The sequence below is a fragment of the Pristiophorus japonicus genome, unplaced genomic scaffold, assembly GCF_044704955.1.
Source record: "Pristiophorus japonicus isolate sPriJap1 unplaced genomic scaffold, sPriJap1.hap1 HAP1_SCAFFOLD_216, whole genome shotgun sequence".
NCBI lineage: Eukaryota > Metazoa > Chordata > Chondrichthyes > Pristiophoridae > Pristiophorus > Pristiophorus japonicus.
In genome coordinates, this window is record NW_027251865.1 from 1150452 (window position 1) to 1165384 (window position 14933).

General features: G+C 46.1%; 1 protein-coding gene across 1 annotated transcript; it reads right to left on the reverse strand.

Annotated features, from left to right (window-relative positions):
- Positions 1-3613: 3613 nt before the first annotated feature.
- On the reverse strand, positions 3614-12867 carry LOC139245237 (probable G-protein coupled receptor 139). Its single transcript, XM_070871139.1, has 2 exons — positions 12773-12867; positions 3614-4546 (listed from the first exon to the last, which is right to left on the reverse strand). The coding sequence occupies exons 1-2, from the start codon at positions 12810-12812 to the stop codon at positions 3615-3617; spliced, it is 972 nt and encodes a 323-aa protein (XP_070727240.1). The 5' UTR covers positions 12813-12867; the 3' UTR covers position 3614.
- Between the last annotated feature and the right edge of the window lie 2066 nt (positions 12868-14933).

Consider the following 14933-nt stretch of genomic DNA (forward strand, 5'->3'; position numbering starts at 1 on the left):
TCACATTCACACACACTTCAGCTGAGTCTGGATCACTGGACCCTGAGACTGGTCCATTACACACTGAGTCTCACATTCACACACACTTCAGCTCGGTCTGGATCACTGGATCCTGAGGCTGGTCCCTCACACACTGAGCCTCACATTCACACACACTTCAGCTGGGTCTGGATCACTGGATCCTGAGACTGGTCTCTCACACACTGAGCCTCACACTCACACACACTTCAGCTGGGTCTGGATCACTGGACCCTGAGGCTGGTCCCTCACACACTGAGCCTCACATTCACACACACTTCAGCTGGGTCTGTATCACTGGACCCTGAGACTGGTCCCTCACACACTGAGCCTCACATTCACACACACTTCTGCTGGGTCTGGATCACTGGACCCTGAGATTGGTCCCTCACACACTGAACTTCACATTCACACACACTTCAGCTGGGTCTGGATCACTGGATCCTGAGACTGGTCCCTCACACACTGAGCCTCACATTCACACACACTTCAGCTGGGTCTGGATCACTGGATCCCGAGACTGGTCGCTCACACACTGAGCCTCACATTCACACACACTTTAGCTGGGTCTGGATCACTGGACCCTCAGATTGGTCCCTCACACACTGAGCCTCACATTCACACACTTCAGCTGGGTCTGGATCACTGGACCCTGAGACTGGTCCCTCACACACTGAGCCTCACATTCACACACACTTCAGCTGGGTCTGGATCACTGGAGCCTGAGACTGGTCCCTCACACACTGAGCCTCACATTCACACACACTTCAGCTGGGTCTGGATCTCTGGACCCTGAGAGTAGTCCCTCACACACTGAGCCTCACATTCACACACACTTCAGCTGGGTCTGGATCACTGGAGCCTGAGACCGGTCCCTCACACACTGAGCCTCACATTCAGACACACTTCAGCTGGGTCTGGATCACTGGACCCTGAGAGTAGTCCCTCACACACTGAGCCTCACATTCACACACACTTCAGCTGGGTCTGGATCACTGGACCTTGAGGCTGGTCCATTACAAGCTTTGCCTCACATTCACACACACTTCAGCTGGGTCTGGATCACTGCACCCTGAGACTGGTCCCTCACACACTGAGCCTCACATTCACACACACTTCAGCTGGGTCTGGATCACTGGACCCTGAGACTGGTCCCTCACACACTGAGGTACACATTCACACAGACTTCAGCTGGGTCTGGATCACTGGATCCTGAGACTGGTCCCTCACACACTGAGCCTCACATTCACACCCACTTCAGCTGGGTCTGGATCACTGGACCCTGAGGCTGGTCCCTCACACACTGAGCCTCACATTCACACACACTTCAGCTGGGACTGGATCACTGGATCCTGAGGCTGGTCCCTCACACACTGAGCCTCACATTCACACACACTTCAGCTGGGTCTGGATCACTGGACCCTGAGACTGGTCCTTCACACACTGAACTTCACATTCACACACACTTCAGCTGGGTCTGGATCACTGGACCCTGAGACTGGTCCCTCATACACTGAGCCTCACATTCACACACACTTCAGCTGGGTCTGGATCACTGGACCCTGAGGTTGGTCCCTCTCACACTGAGCCTCACATGCACACACACTTCATCTAGGTCTGGATCACTGGACCCTGAGACTGGTCCCTCACACACTGAGCCTCACATTCACACACAATTCAGCTGGGTCTGGATCACTAGACCCTGAGGCTGGTCCCTCCCACACTGAGCCTCACATTCACACACACTTCAGCTGGGTCTGGATCACTGGACCCTGAGACTGGTCCCTCACACACTGAGCCTCACATTCTCACACACTTCAGCTGGGTCTGGACCACTGGATCCTGAGACTGGTCCCTCACACACTGAGCCTCACATTCACACACACTTCAGCTGGGTCTGGATCACTGGACACTGAGCCTGGTCCCTCACACACTGAGCCTCATCTCACACACACTTCAGCTGGCTCTGGATCACTGGACCCTGAGACTGGTCCCTCACACACTGAGCCTCACATTCACACACACTTCAGCTGGGTCTGGATCACTGGACCCTGAGACTGGTCCCTCACACACTGAGCCTCACATTCACACACACTTCAGCTGGGTCTGGATCACTGGATCCTGAGACTGGTCCCTCACACACTTAGCCTCACATTCACACACACTTCAGCTGGGTCTGGATCACTGGATCCTGAGGCTGGTCCCTCACACACTGAGCCTCACATTCACACACACTTCAGCTGGGTCTGGATCACTGGATCCTGAGACTGGTCCCTCACACACTCAGCCTCACATTCACACACACTTCAGCTGGGTCTGGATCACTGGACCCTGAGGCTGGTCCCTCACACACTTAGCCTCACATTCACACACACTTCAGCTGGGTCTGGATCACTGGACCCTGAGACTGGTCCCTCACACACTGAGCCTCACATTCACACACACTTCAGCTGGGTCTGGATCACTGGATCCTGAGACTGGTCCCTCACACACTGAGCCTCAGATTCACACACACTTCAGCTGGGTCTGGGTCACTGGACCCTGAGACTGGTCCCTCACACACTGAGCCTCACATTCACACACACTTCTGCTTGGTCTGGACCACTGGACCCTGAGACTGGTCCCTCACACACTGAACTTCACATTCACACACACTTCAGCTGGGTCTGGATCACTGGACCCTGATACCGGATATGTATCGAATGAGTTCGGACAATGGCTGGGTTTTCCTGCAGATAGTGAGCCTCAGTATGTTTTCGGTGAAGGAGAGCTTGATGAAAGCGACACTATTTTACTTTTCAAAAAGTTAGAATCACATTGCTGTCACAGTGCCCAATCGGACCTGCGGTCACAGATATCTGACAGCAGTCAATGGCCACCTGTGTCATTTCTTCCTGAGAAGAGTCTGCAGCTGTTCACACACCGTGCTACTGGTTCTCATTGCCAGTGGTGTTGTTACTCTGCAAACACCATTGTACATAGACAGTGGGAAAGGAGACTCGCTGCTGGAAACACCACCGTTCACAGACACCAGGACAATGGACTCACGGCCACAATCAACATCACTTCAGTTCCAATAAATTCTACAGAGCCGCAGGTGATGGAGAAGCTGTTCGTGTACTGGAGAATGTAAACTTTCAAAGACAATACATGCTGATTGATATAATGATCTGTTTATTATTCTCCAGGATTTTCCACACACAAAAACCAATGCAGTTATCATTCACTTTCTGATATTCTTCAGCTATTAAATCGATAGGCGTATTCTCCTTTTACACTCCCCTGGGGTAACCACGTGTTCTGATGTTCATCCGGCAATAAACATTCCATGGTCACAACATCCTAAACCTCAATGCTGGGACTTGTATCTCTCTGTGTCCAGGAGCATGATTTAATCCAATTATACTCCTACCGCTATTATAACCCACTGTCTACATAATGGTCTTCTACCTTGTTCACAGACACTTACATAGCAAACCGCAGGACTTGTCAGATATTGCCCAGTGTTATGTCTGAAGAAGCCTGGGCCTGAGTTGTAGCCTGCTGAGGTTCAGGTAAAATATAACTCAGGATACGATATGTGATGTAATGCAAATCTAATGTTGGGAATTGCTCTGAACTTTTCTTTCCTGAACTAAATTAAATATTATTCTCAGAGGATACTTCAACCCATTTTTCAGCTCATCTCTGAATTTAGTCTGGGTTACTGCATAAATACACGTGTTTGTACAGCAGCTTAAAAGCAGCAGCATGTAGCTGGTATAGTCTGCAATAAGCATCGGGTCATTGAAACTTGTAGGATAATAGTGGTTTGTAATTCGGTATAATAAGAAATATATCACATAGGTTGTCCAGAGCAGTATGAAGTTACCGGATATAGCGAAGAGTAAGATGATGGATTTCCTTCGGTTCTCCATCTCCGGATCATTGTGATTCACATCTTTCTTGCTGCCCCTCAGCCTCCTGCGGACTCTGCTGGCCGCCAAAATGTATCCTACAGTCAGAGCATTGAGCAGCAATATCAGGAATATTGGGAGCAGTGGGGTAAAACAGCGGTTAATCCAGCCAAATGTTACCCAAGCAGTTACAGTGTAATACTCGGGTTTTTCATGACAGCCCCAGGGTACATTGTCGATTGAAAAGACGGGTACATATATAAAGAACCAGGGGATGTTTTTTATACAGAACAGCAGGCACACGGTTCCTATAACCAGGGATGCAGTTTTCTCGGTGCAATATTTAGTCCTCAGCTTCTGGCAACAAATGGTAACAAAACGATCGAAAGTGAAAGCGATGGTTAGCCAGACAGAAATATCGGTGACTGCACGCATCAGCGCTAGGTGGAAAGAACACACAGGTGTGATGAGCAGGAAGGTAGTCGGGAAATAATAATCATTAATCCGAACCAGTATCACATCAGTGATAATGACCAGTAGATCCGCCGCTGCCATGGTCACCAGGTAGCGAGTGATACATCTGGAGAGACCGCACTTTCCCCGGGACAGGATCACAATCGTCACCACATTAGCTGTAAAAGGGAAACACACAGGAACAGGGAATCAGCCGTCAGGTTACAGCAAGGGAGCCAGTTACACAGGATTTGGTGTGAAATGTACTTTACTGCAGGATCTGGGGACTGGAACTGAACTCTTTACCGCTGCTAGAATTGTCCAGCAGAACAGGATTTTAACATACAATTGCAATGTTAAATATCTGTGACTGTGGGGTAACTACCCGAAAATAAACGATTCACAAAGAGTATAGAATATACAAATAGACTCTGGAAATTTCCTCGGAGCTGTTACCCTTCTGCCACTGCAACTTCGGAGAAAGTGGTGTAGAAATCCACCGGAGATCCGAGTAAACTACTGGCCATTTAAATGTGTGAATAAATGGACAGTGTGAGAAGGAGTTATGGATAATTGTGAAAAGAAGCAGTTCAATGACGGAGGAGGGAATGAACAGGAAACAAATTGAAAATCAGTCATGAATGGTCAATTCTAAATTGGGAGATGTTTGGGGAGCGGTGAGAATAACGCCTGACCGAAATGCAGTGAATACTAAAGGGGAACAACCGAGGGTGAGACAAAGTGCGGGATTTGGGTCCGTGGATAGGAAAGGGGAGCGGATACAAGGTGTGGGTACGGAATGGCTCAGAGTTCTCATGTTGTGTTCGCAGACTGGAGGCTATGAGTTAAGACCTTTGGACAAACTACTGTCAAACACCACGATAATAGGGGAGTTGGTATGTTTCAACTCAACCAAGTTGCAACAGTTACGTTTATAATCCACGAGATGAACATTTAATCTGATCAACGGACCTCTTGGCCAGAAGTCTCAGGTCTTTACATTGGTGTCTTGTACAGTGCAACCCCCATCTGGACAAACTCTAACAATAACCACAAGCGGGAGAAGTTCAGATGTGATCATGAACAAACAACCTTATCTTGCACCTTCTTCTGTGATCCTAGGAAAAATATACATTCCAAAGTACACAATGGCACAAGGGGCATAATCTTCTCCTCGCTTTTGACGCCTCTAATAATGCAGCAAACTTCAGAGGGAGCTGTGGGTGGCGATCTCTAGACCGAAGCAAAGATACAGTACAAGTGACAATAGAGCCTGCAGTCCAGCCCAGGAGATACCTGCCGAGATTCAGCTTCAGAAAGGCTGAGTGGTAAGGTCTTAGCTCTGAATTGGCAGAATCCATCTTTAATATTAATCCGGCACATAGCAATATGGAGAATCTGTCTCTCTGGTGAGAAAGACTGGCGGAAAGTACATCCCAGGGGATGTGGGACATTATATGTACCTGAGCTTCCAGCACAATCTATCAACAATGTAAGATATGCTCAGAAGTGTTTGATTCGGATTCCTTTGGTGTGCAGGATATTGTGACATATAGCAGTTGTTCCAACTTGATATACGTAAAGAGCTCCATGTGATCATTTGTAAAGAAATAGAGACAGACAGAGAGCGAGAGAGAGACTACATATACAAAAGAAACATCGGCACTGAAAAGATATCCTGAACAAGATAAGGCGGCTGGTGTAGAAATAATTAACTGCATTCCCGTTCAACTGTGTTTAGACAATACAGTCTTAGCTGGAAATTAAATCACATGAGTATATAAGATTAATATAGTTAAGTATGAGTGTGGGGTATGTGGGGTGGGGGGGGGGGTGTGGTTACCATGGATACAGAAGTATAATGGAAATCTACAGAGAAAAATGGACAAATTAACTCTGAATCAAACACAAGAGATGGGCCGTCCTGTGCTGTTTACAAGACGGAGGTGGGCCTCCTTCTTGAACCGCTGCAGTCCGTGTGGTGACGGTGCTCCACAGAGTTGTTAGCTGGTGAGCTGCATGAAATAATGGCGAAGATATCAGGAGAAAATTTTTCCGCCTGTCTTAGCAAATGGCCAAATCTGTCAGTAATTTATGTATCTGAACTATACAACCTCATAAAAGTTGCTAAAATCATGTCCCCTGTTCAGTTATTTTCAAACCACTTTATTAATTCAACTATTGGAACATTATTTCAACAACAACAATAATTTCTACTTATATAGCGCCTTTATAAAACTTCCCGAGGTGCTTCACAGGAGTGTTACAAGACATAACAAATAAATTTGGCACCGAGCCACATAAGAATAAATTACGACAGATGACCAAAAGTTTGGTCAGGGGTAGGTTATAAGCACTGTCTTCAAGGAAGAAAGGGAGGTATAGAGGCGGTGAGGATTTAGGGAGGCTGTTCGAGACCTCAGGGCTCGGACAGCTGAAGGCACGGCCACCAATGTTTGAGCAGTTATAATCAGGGATGCACAAGAGGGTAGAATTTGAGGAGCGCAGATATCTTGGGAGGTTGCGATTTTGAAGCAGTTTACAGAAATAGCGAAGAACGAGACCATGGAGGGATTTGTACACAGAAGGAGAGTTTTGAAGCCGAGGTATTGTTGAACCGGGATCAGTGTAGCTCAGCGAGCACAGGGGTGAAGGGTGAGTGGGATTTCGTGCGAGATTGGAAATGCACTGGCGAGTTTTGAATGACTTCAAGTTTACATAGGGTAGAATGTAGGAGGTCAGCCAGGAGAGTGTTGGAGCTGTACAAACTCAAGGTAACAAAGGCATGGATGAGGATTTCAACAGCAGAGGAGCTGAGGCAGGGGCGAAGACGGGCAATGTCATATCGCAGATATGTGGCCAGAAGATCATTTCACTTTCTAAAGGACACCTAGTTTGCGAACTCTCTGCTTCAGTCACAGGCAGAAGCACGGGAGAGGGATCGAGTCGATGGTTAGTGAATACAGTTTGTGGCAGGAACCAAAGAGAATGTCGTCAGTCTTCCCAATATTTAATTAGAGAAATATTCTGTTCATCCAGTACTGGATGTCGGACAAGCAGTCTGCCAATTTAGAGACCTTGGAGGGGTCGAAAGAAGTGGTGGTGTGATGGAGCTTGGTATCATCAGTCCACATGTGGAGACTGACGCTGTGTTTTCGGATGATGTCAAGAGGCAGCATATAGTGGAGAAACGCGAGGGTGCCAAGGATAGTTCCTTGGGGAACACGATATGCAACGATTTGATCGTGGGAATATAAGTGAATGCAAGTGATGTTCTGTCTACAATTATGGAGAAATGGATGGGACAAGGTGAGTGCAGTCCCACCCAGCTGGAGGGTGGTGAAGAGGCATTGGAGGAACATGGAGAACTCAAACATATCAAAGGTTGCGGACATGTCGAGATTGTTGAGGGAAAGGTTACTTTTGTCAATGTCACAAAGGATGACTTTTGTGACTTTGATGAGAGCTGTTTCGGTAGTGTGGCTTGGCGGAAACTAGAATAAAGGGTTTAAAACATGGAGTTCCGGGAGGCGACAACATGTTCAAGGACTTGGGAGTGGACATTGAGGTTGGAGAGGGGGCGGTAGTTTGCAAGCTGAATAGTGTCAATGGTTTTTTGAGGAGAGGGGTGATGACGGTAGATTTGAAGGAGACGAGAGGACATGAGCTGAGAGTACCGTTAACTATGTCAGCTAACACGGGAGTCAGAAAAGGAAGTTGGGTGGTGATCAGCTTGGTGGGAATAGGATCAAGTGAGCAGGAAGTGGGTCTCATGGATAAGATGAGCATGGAGAGGTCAAGAGGGGCAGATCAGGGAGAGACTAGAGAGAGTTGCGACTTCATGGCTAGGGCAGGGTGGAAACTTAGGGGAAGTTTGACCCGTTGGGCTCGAGGAAGGAAGAGAAGTGGCAGAGGCAGCTGATTGGGTGGTCTCAATCTTTGAGATAAATAATTCCATGAGCTACTCACACTTGTTGTTGGAGGTGAGTGTGGTGGAGACAGGGGAGAGGGGTTTCACAAGAAGGTTAACAGTCGAGAATACTAGCCGGGGGTTATGTTTGCATTCTATAATGGTGCTAGAATAGTGAGCAGTTTTGGCAGACATGAGTAGGGCCCGATAATACTTTATGTGATCTAGCCAAATCTGGCGTTGATTGGTTAAACCAGTTGTCCGCCACATCCGTAGAAGTCTGCGATCCTTTTACTTGAGTGAGCGAGAATGAGGGCCGTACCAGGGGAAAGGCCAGGGTGAGAGAGATTAATTGTTTTAATAGGATCTAGGGCATCAAAGGTGATGGTGAAGGGATATTTGGGGAGATTAGTGGCTGCAGAAATGGCATTGCCAATTAATTCATTATCTCCTCGCTTTGAACAGAGTCATAGTTTAAATAGTGGTGATACCTGATTCACAAATATTCTAGTAACAAAACGATTTGAAAATTAATCTTGTTGCTATTGCAGCTGCTATATAATGACAGGACTAAAAGGAAACAATGTCCTTCTCTCACAGAATCCAAACACCACTGTTGCCAGTTACAAAACAAAATATCATTACTATTATATCTTACTGTTTCTATTTCCCAAGCTCTCGATCCCTTCAGTCTCCGGTTCCACTGACAGTGCAATGTCCCAAATATAATCATTACATGTGTTTATAACTGATTGTAAATGTTTAAAAATGAAATTTACGGCCATAGGGCATAACTGTGCTTGGTGCACGAATTCAGCTCTGAATAAATACATCAACACTGTGGTTTCAGGAATTGCTTGAAAACACAACCGTATTTGTCAGTAAAGGTGTGCAATAAAACACTTGTTTGTTACAGTCTAGCAAAGTTAATATAGACCTTCACTCTTTGTCAGAAGATGGTTTCTACAACTTCGTAACATACCTTGTCATGTAACTAAATGTCTATATATATGCACAAAGCAAGGTCGATAAACACAACATCTATTTGGTTAAGTTGGCTAAGGTTTGCTTTATTCGAAAACACTGCCATGGGAAAGTCAGTGCATACGAATGTGAGCCTAGATTTTCGACAGGGTGTCAAACCCATAAACTTCTGATTCAGATGGGAGCCCCGGCTGTTACATTTAAAGGCCAGGTAGATAAGTTAACCAGAGCATGCAAAGAGGAGAACATTAGCGAGGGGTTCCTGACGCTGCTAACGATTAACTGAAACAATTTCACATTCTAACGACATCCCACTGTGTGAATACTGGGCTCATTCTCACTGAGAATCGCATTGCTCCGAGACATTCCATGTAAAACAATGTTAGATTTTGAGTTGGAGATTCAAAAACATTGTAATATCAATAAACATCTCGGAAAGTTTGGAGGAAATGGAGGACAGATATTCTCGGAATTTCCGATAGTGACCCAAACCTGACAAATAATCACCTCAGGACCGACAGAACAATGACCAGGCCCTCCAGGTAATACAGCGAGACACGGATTTATGCAATCGGTAACCTGTTAAAATGAGTGCTGGAACCTCTATAGGCTGCAGGATATCATCGGACATTTTTTCCTCTAGAACATTCAGATACACTGAAATTGGACCTGCGATTACCGGAAATCTCATTGCAGAAATGATGACTCTGGTGCTTGACGTATAGGAACGCAGGATTTGATCATTCTGCCCCACAAGCCTTTTCCACCATTCCAGTAGACCATGGGTGATCGGCACCCTCACTCCAATTACCGTCTTAGTTCCATATCCCTTGATACCCTGACCTTAACAAATCTATCGATCAGAGTCTGTAAAATTACAACTGACCATTAATTGACAGAATTTTGGGAGAAGGAGTGTTAGATTTCTCCTCGACTTTGTGTGAGAAAGTGTTTCGTGATTTCACTCCGAGCTCCAATTTTAAGATAATGCCTTCTGCTTTAGATTACACCGCCACAGGAAACAGTTTCTGTGCCTACACTATCGAACACTTTATCTATTTAAATAGCTCGGTTATATCACGTTTCACCCTTCTAAACACAATGGAATACAAGGCAAGGTTATGTAAACTTTCCTCATATTTGAATACTTTAAACCGTGGTATCAGTCTGGTTAACTTGTGCTGAAACCCCTCGAAGGCCAATCCATCTATCCTGCGATATGTTGCCCAAAGCTGAACGTATATATTCCAAATGGGATCTGACCAAATCTCTGTACAGCGAGAACAGCACGTCCTCAGTTGTAAATATCTTCCCCCTTGTGATAAAAGCTAAAATTCTCTCAACATTTATCCCTATTCTGTGGTTCCTTCCGTGCAACCAACTATCGATCCAAGTCGTAAGATTACCGCTAATTACGTGGGTTCCCATTTTTACGAATAATAACTGAAAAACATTATCAAAGCAGGGACTTAACTGACAATGTAATACAATTTGAGACGATGGGTACAGACATTCCAATGCACCGAGTACTGATCATATTTATTGTTAAAATTACCGCAGCTGACACAATATTGAATGGAAATAACAATTTGGCGCTTTTGCTTCACAAACTAAGCACGTTACCGGGAACACCAATTACCACGCCGAGAGCTGGAACACGGCAAATGGTAATACAATAAATCAAACTGTATTGATCTCTGAGAAATGATGGGGACTCTTGGTGCGACACTTGTTACAACGGACCATGTGAGCTGATATAGTGAGAGATACTCTTAGTAATACAGGGGCGAAACTTGCAGTAGGAGCATTAGGCTGCATTGATCCTGAGATTTGTGAGAGTCAGCGGGACAGTGAGACAACTCACTTCAATCTGTTCTCATTGAGTAACCTCTTCAAACAGACTCTGCAGAGTGTTAAAAACAACAGCCGTAATATTGTACTTTAATGCTGATCATGTTTCTTCAAACACAAACATGCAAGGCAATTTATTAGTACAGGATTCTGGGAACTCAGGAGACATAGTGTGAGATTTCAGTTTCCCAACTGAAGTGGGAAAGTTAGTCAGTGGTACAATGGGTGATACAACACACTGGTTCGATACCCTGGGCTCTGCCACATAAACTGTAAATGTGAGATAGAGGAATTTAATACAGACACAGATTATAGGGCGATATGACAGATGTGTATAAAATTATTGACAGGATGGAAGAAGGTAGATAGAAGCAGACTGATTCCAGTAGATGTGTGTTGCAGAATGAGGCGCTGTAGAAAGAAGATGAAATAGAAGACAATGGAACAGAGAGAAGAGAGAGCGGGAGAAGCTTTTTTATACAGGGATTGGGGAGGAGGTGGAGTTCAGTCACATGGATAGAGATTGAGGCAGAAACTGTCAGAATTCCAAGTTAATTGGGTCCGTGGCTGGAGGAAGAGGCGAGAAAGGGATATGGAGACCGGGTGGGTAAATGTGACTAGAAATTCCTCTATCTCTCAGTATCTGAAGCGAAATTAAAGTGAATGTGTGTGGATCACCGAGCGGACAGACTTACTGAGGGGACAGTCGATGTTCTATCACCCTGCAAGCGTTTGGTCTGAACAATAAATTTGTCCGGTTAGTATAAAGGGACCATGACCCGGCATGGAGACGGTGCTTTGGTTAAAATGCAGGTATTGTATCTAAAACGGGTTTTTAAATGTGGACAATCCCAGGACAGCTGCATAGAGCGCCGCTGCCTTGTTCCAATCGCTCTCTCACAGCACGGATTCCCGGTCTGACCTGTACCGCTGCAGGAATGGATGTGACAGAAACCAGCTGCCTCCCACCGGCTGAAGGCAGAACAATCTCCGCCGGGAGGGTGAAGGCGAGTCTGAGAACAGGCTGGTCACCGGTCAGTGGAGAAGATGAGGGAGAGAGTCTGTGTTCCTGCATGGAGCACAATCCCACACTCGGCATGGATTGTGATCACCAGGAATAATATCCGGCACTTTGCTGGAACCAGACCGAGAACAGCGGGTAGATTCTGATTAACGGGACTGAACAAATCCCGGTCCTGACTGTCCGAATTCCCAGGTATATGTCCATGATCGGCTGTCAGTGTCTGTCTCCACAGCAGGAGTCAATGGAGCATTTTACAACACGCTGAATGTTCAGTAAAATATAATCTGTCAGATATTACCGAGTGTTACGGGAAAGGAGAGCAGGCATGGAAACATGGAATTAATATAATCCATTGAATCACTCATTGCACGATTCTCAGACAAAAACCGAACCAGTTTGAAAGAATTTACATGGGGGAAATAATCTGAAGATATTATGCGGGGGGTTAAAGAAAATTAGAAAGGCACCAAATGATCAGTCACTTAAAAAGGTAGAGCGGGAAATACAGTCACTGACTCTCAGCCTTTTAATTGAATTGAGAAGAATAGTTTAAAAATATAATTACTGACATAAGATCAGGAATAAAGTTAATGCCAACTTTATTCACGACGTTAGTAACGGAATATAATCACTTACCGGGGATTCCCACGGCTGCTATAATCGGATAGTAAATCATTCCTGCCTGTACAACTGGTGGTAACACGGAAAATGGATAGGCGACGGCCGGAACACTCATTCTGTCCGAGAAGTGATGCTGACTCTTGGCACTGAACACAGGGCTCCAACTGACTGTGAGATGAGAGCTGAAGAGAAAAACGTAATTATAATTGCGGGAGATTTCCCGTGGGACCATGAAAGATCAGGAGCATTGATATTACTTCCAGTCATTTGGCAGCGCGTCAACACCCTTCACAGTAATGTTTGTGCTGCACTAATTATATCCAAACTAATAATACAAGTGTTTGACGTGAAACCACCCAAAGATTGGATGATATTTTGCTCACATTTCTAACTAACAATGTACAGAAAGCCGGGCTCTGCCGGCAATGCTGCACCACATTTAACAGAAGCAGCTCCAGTTTTCCTCCTGGTATGTGAGACGGTTAAATCCTGTCGATGCACCAACTGAATTCCCCGAATTCTGAAACATGTTTCAATGTTTACACCACTCCGGGCGTCCGTCACTCATCCGTCTCACTGTGGGAGTTCTGGTTGGCAATTGAATCAGAAATATATGTCTTTAGCACGGAAGGGGTCGGGCATTGCACTAGCACCTTGCAGAAAAATGAATGTAAATTATAGTGTAAAAAGTTGCTGAATTAATAGTGCAGAAAATGCAGTCTCATACTACAGCTCACTCACTTATTTTGCCTGCATATCGTAAAATTGTCAAAATAATGCTTGGTGATGAAGCGCAACAAGAAATTGCAAAAATTCCGCTGTCTGACCATACAATTCGGAGAAGGATAAATGATATGTCATCTAACATTGAAGAAAATGTAGCCCAGAAACTTACAAACTCGAATTTTGCTTTGCAAATCGACGAGTCGGTCGACATTATTGGTAAAGCACAATTATTATCATTTGTTCACTTCATGAATGAAAACGAGATATTGCACCAATTTCTGTGCTGTACAGAACTTCCAAAAAATACGAGAGGTCAAGACATGTTTGATTCTGTGAATTCATATTGAGAAGATTTCAAAATTTCATGGGACTCATGTGTTGTAATCTGCATGGACCGTGCTCCATCTATGGTGGGACATGTCAAAGGATTCATTACCCTCGCAAAAAAAATAATACCAAGCATTCCCTTGGCCATTAGCAAACAGTCTCGAGGCCCTTAGCAGCCGGTCCCCTGGCCCTCAACCACCAGTCCCATGGCCCTTGACAACCGGTCCCAAAGCCCTCAGCAACCGGTCCCGCAGCCCTTAGCAACCGGTCTCTTGGCCCTTCACAACCGGTCTCTTGGTCCTTCACATCCGGTCTCTTGGCCCTTAGCAACCGGTCTCTTGGCCCTTCACAGCCGGTCTCTTGGTCCTTCACATCCGGTCTCTTGGCCCTTCACAACCGGTCTCTTGGCCCTTCGCAACCGGTCTCTTGGCCCTTCGCAACCGGTCTCTTGGCCCTTAGCAACAGGTCTCTTGGCCCTTAGCAACAGGTCTCTTGGCCCTTAGCAATTGGCCCCTTGTACCTTAGCAGCATGTCTCTTGGCCTTAGTAACAGGTCTCTTGGCCGTCAGCCATCAATCACTTGGCCCTTCGCAAACCGTCACATGGCCCTTAGCAAACAGTCTCTTGACCCTTCACAACCGGTCTCTTGGTCCTTCACAACCGGTCTCTTGGCCCTTCGCAACCGGTCTCTTGGCCCTTAGTAACCGGTCTCTTGGCCCTTAGCAACAGATCTCTTGGACGTCAGCCATCAGTCACTTGGCCCTTCGCAAACCGTCACATGGCCCTTAGCAAACGGTCTCTTGACCTTAAGCAACCGGTCCTTTGGCCCTTAGCAGATGCTCCCTTGGCCCACAGCAACCAACACTTGGCCCTTAGCAACTGGTGCTTCGGCCCTCAGCCACCAGTCCCTTGGCCCTAAGTACACGGTCATTTGGCCCTCAACAACCTGTCTCTTGGCCCTCAACAACCGGTCCCTTGTTCTTTAACAACCGGTCCCTTGTTCTTTAACAACCGGTCCCTTGTTCTTTAACAACCTGTCCCTTGTTCTTTAACAACCAGTCCCTTGGCCCTTGGCAAGTTGTTCCAAGGCCCTCGGCAACCAGTCTCTTGACCTCGGCAACCGG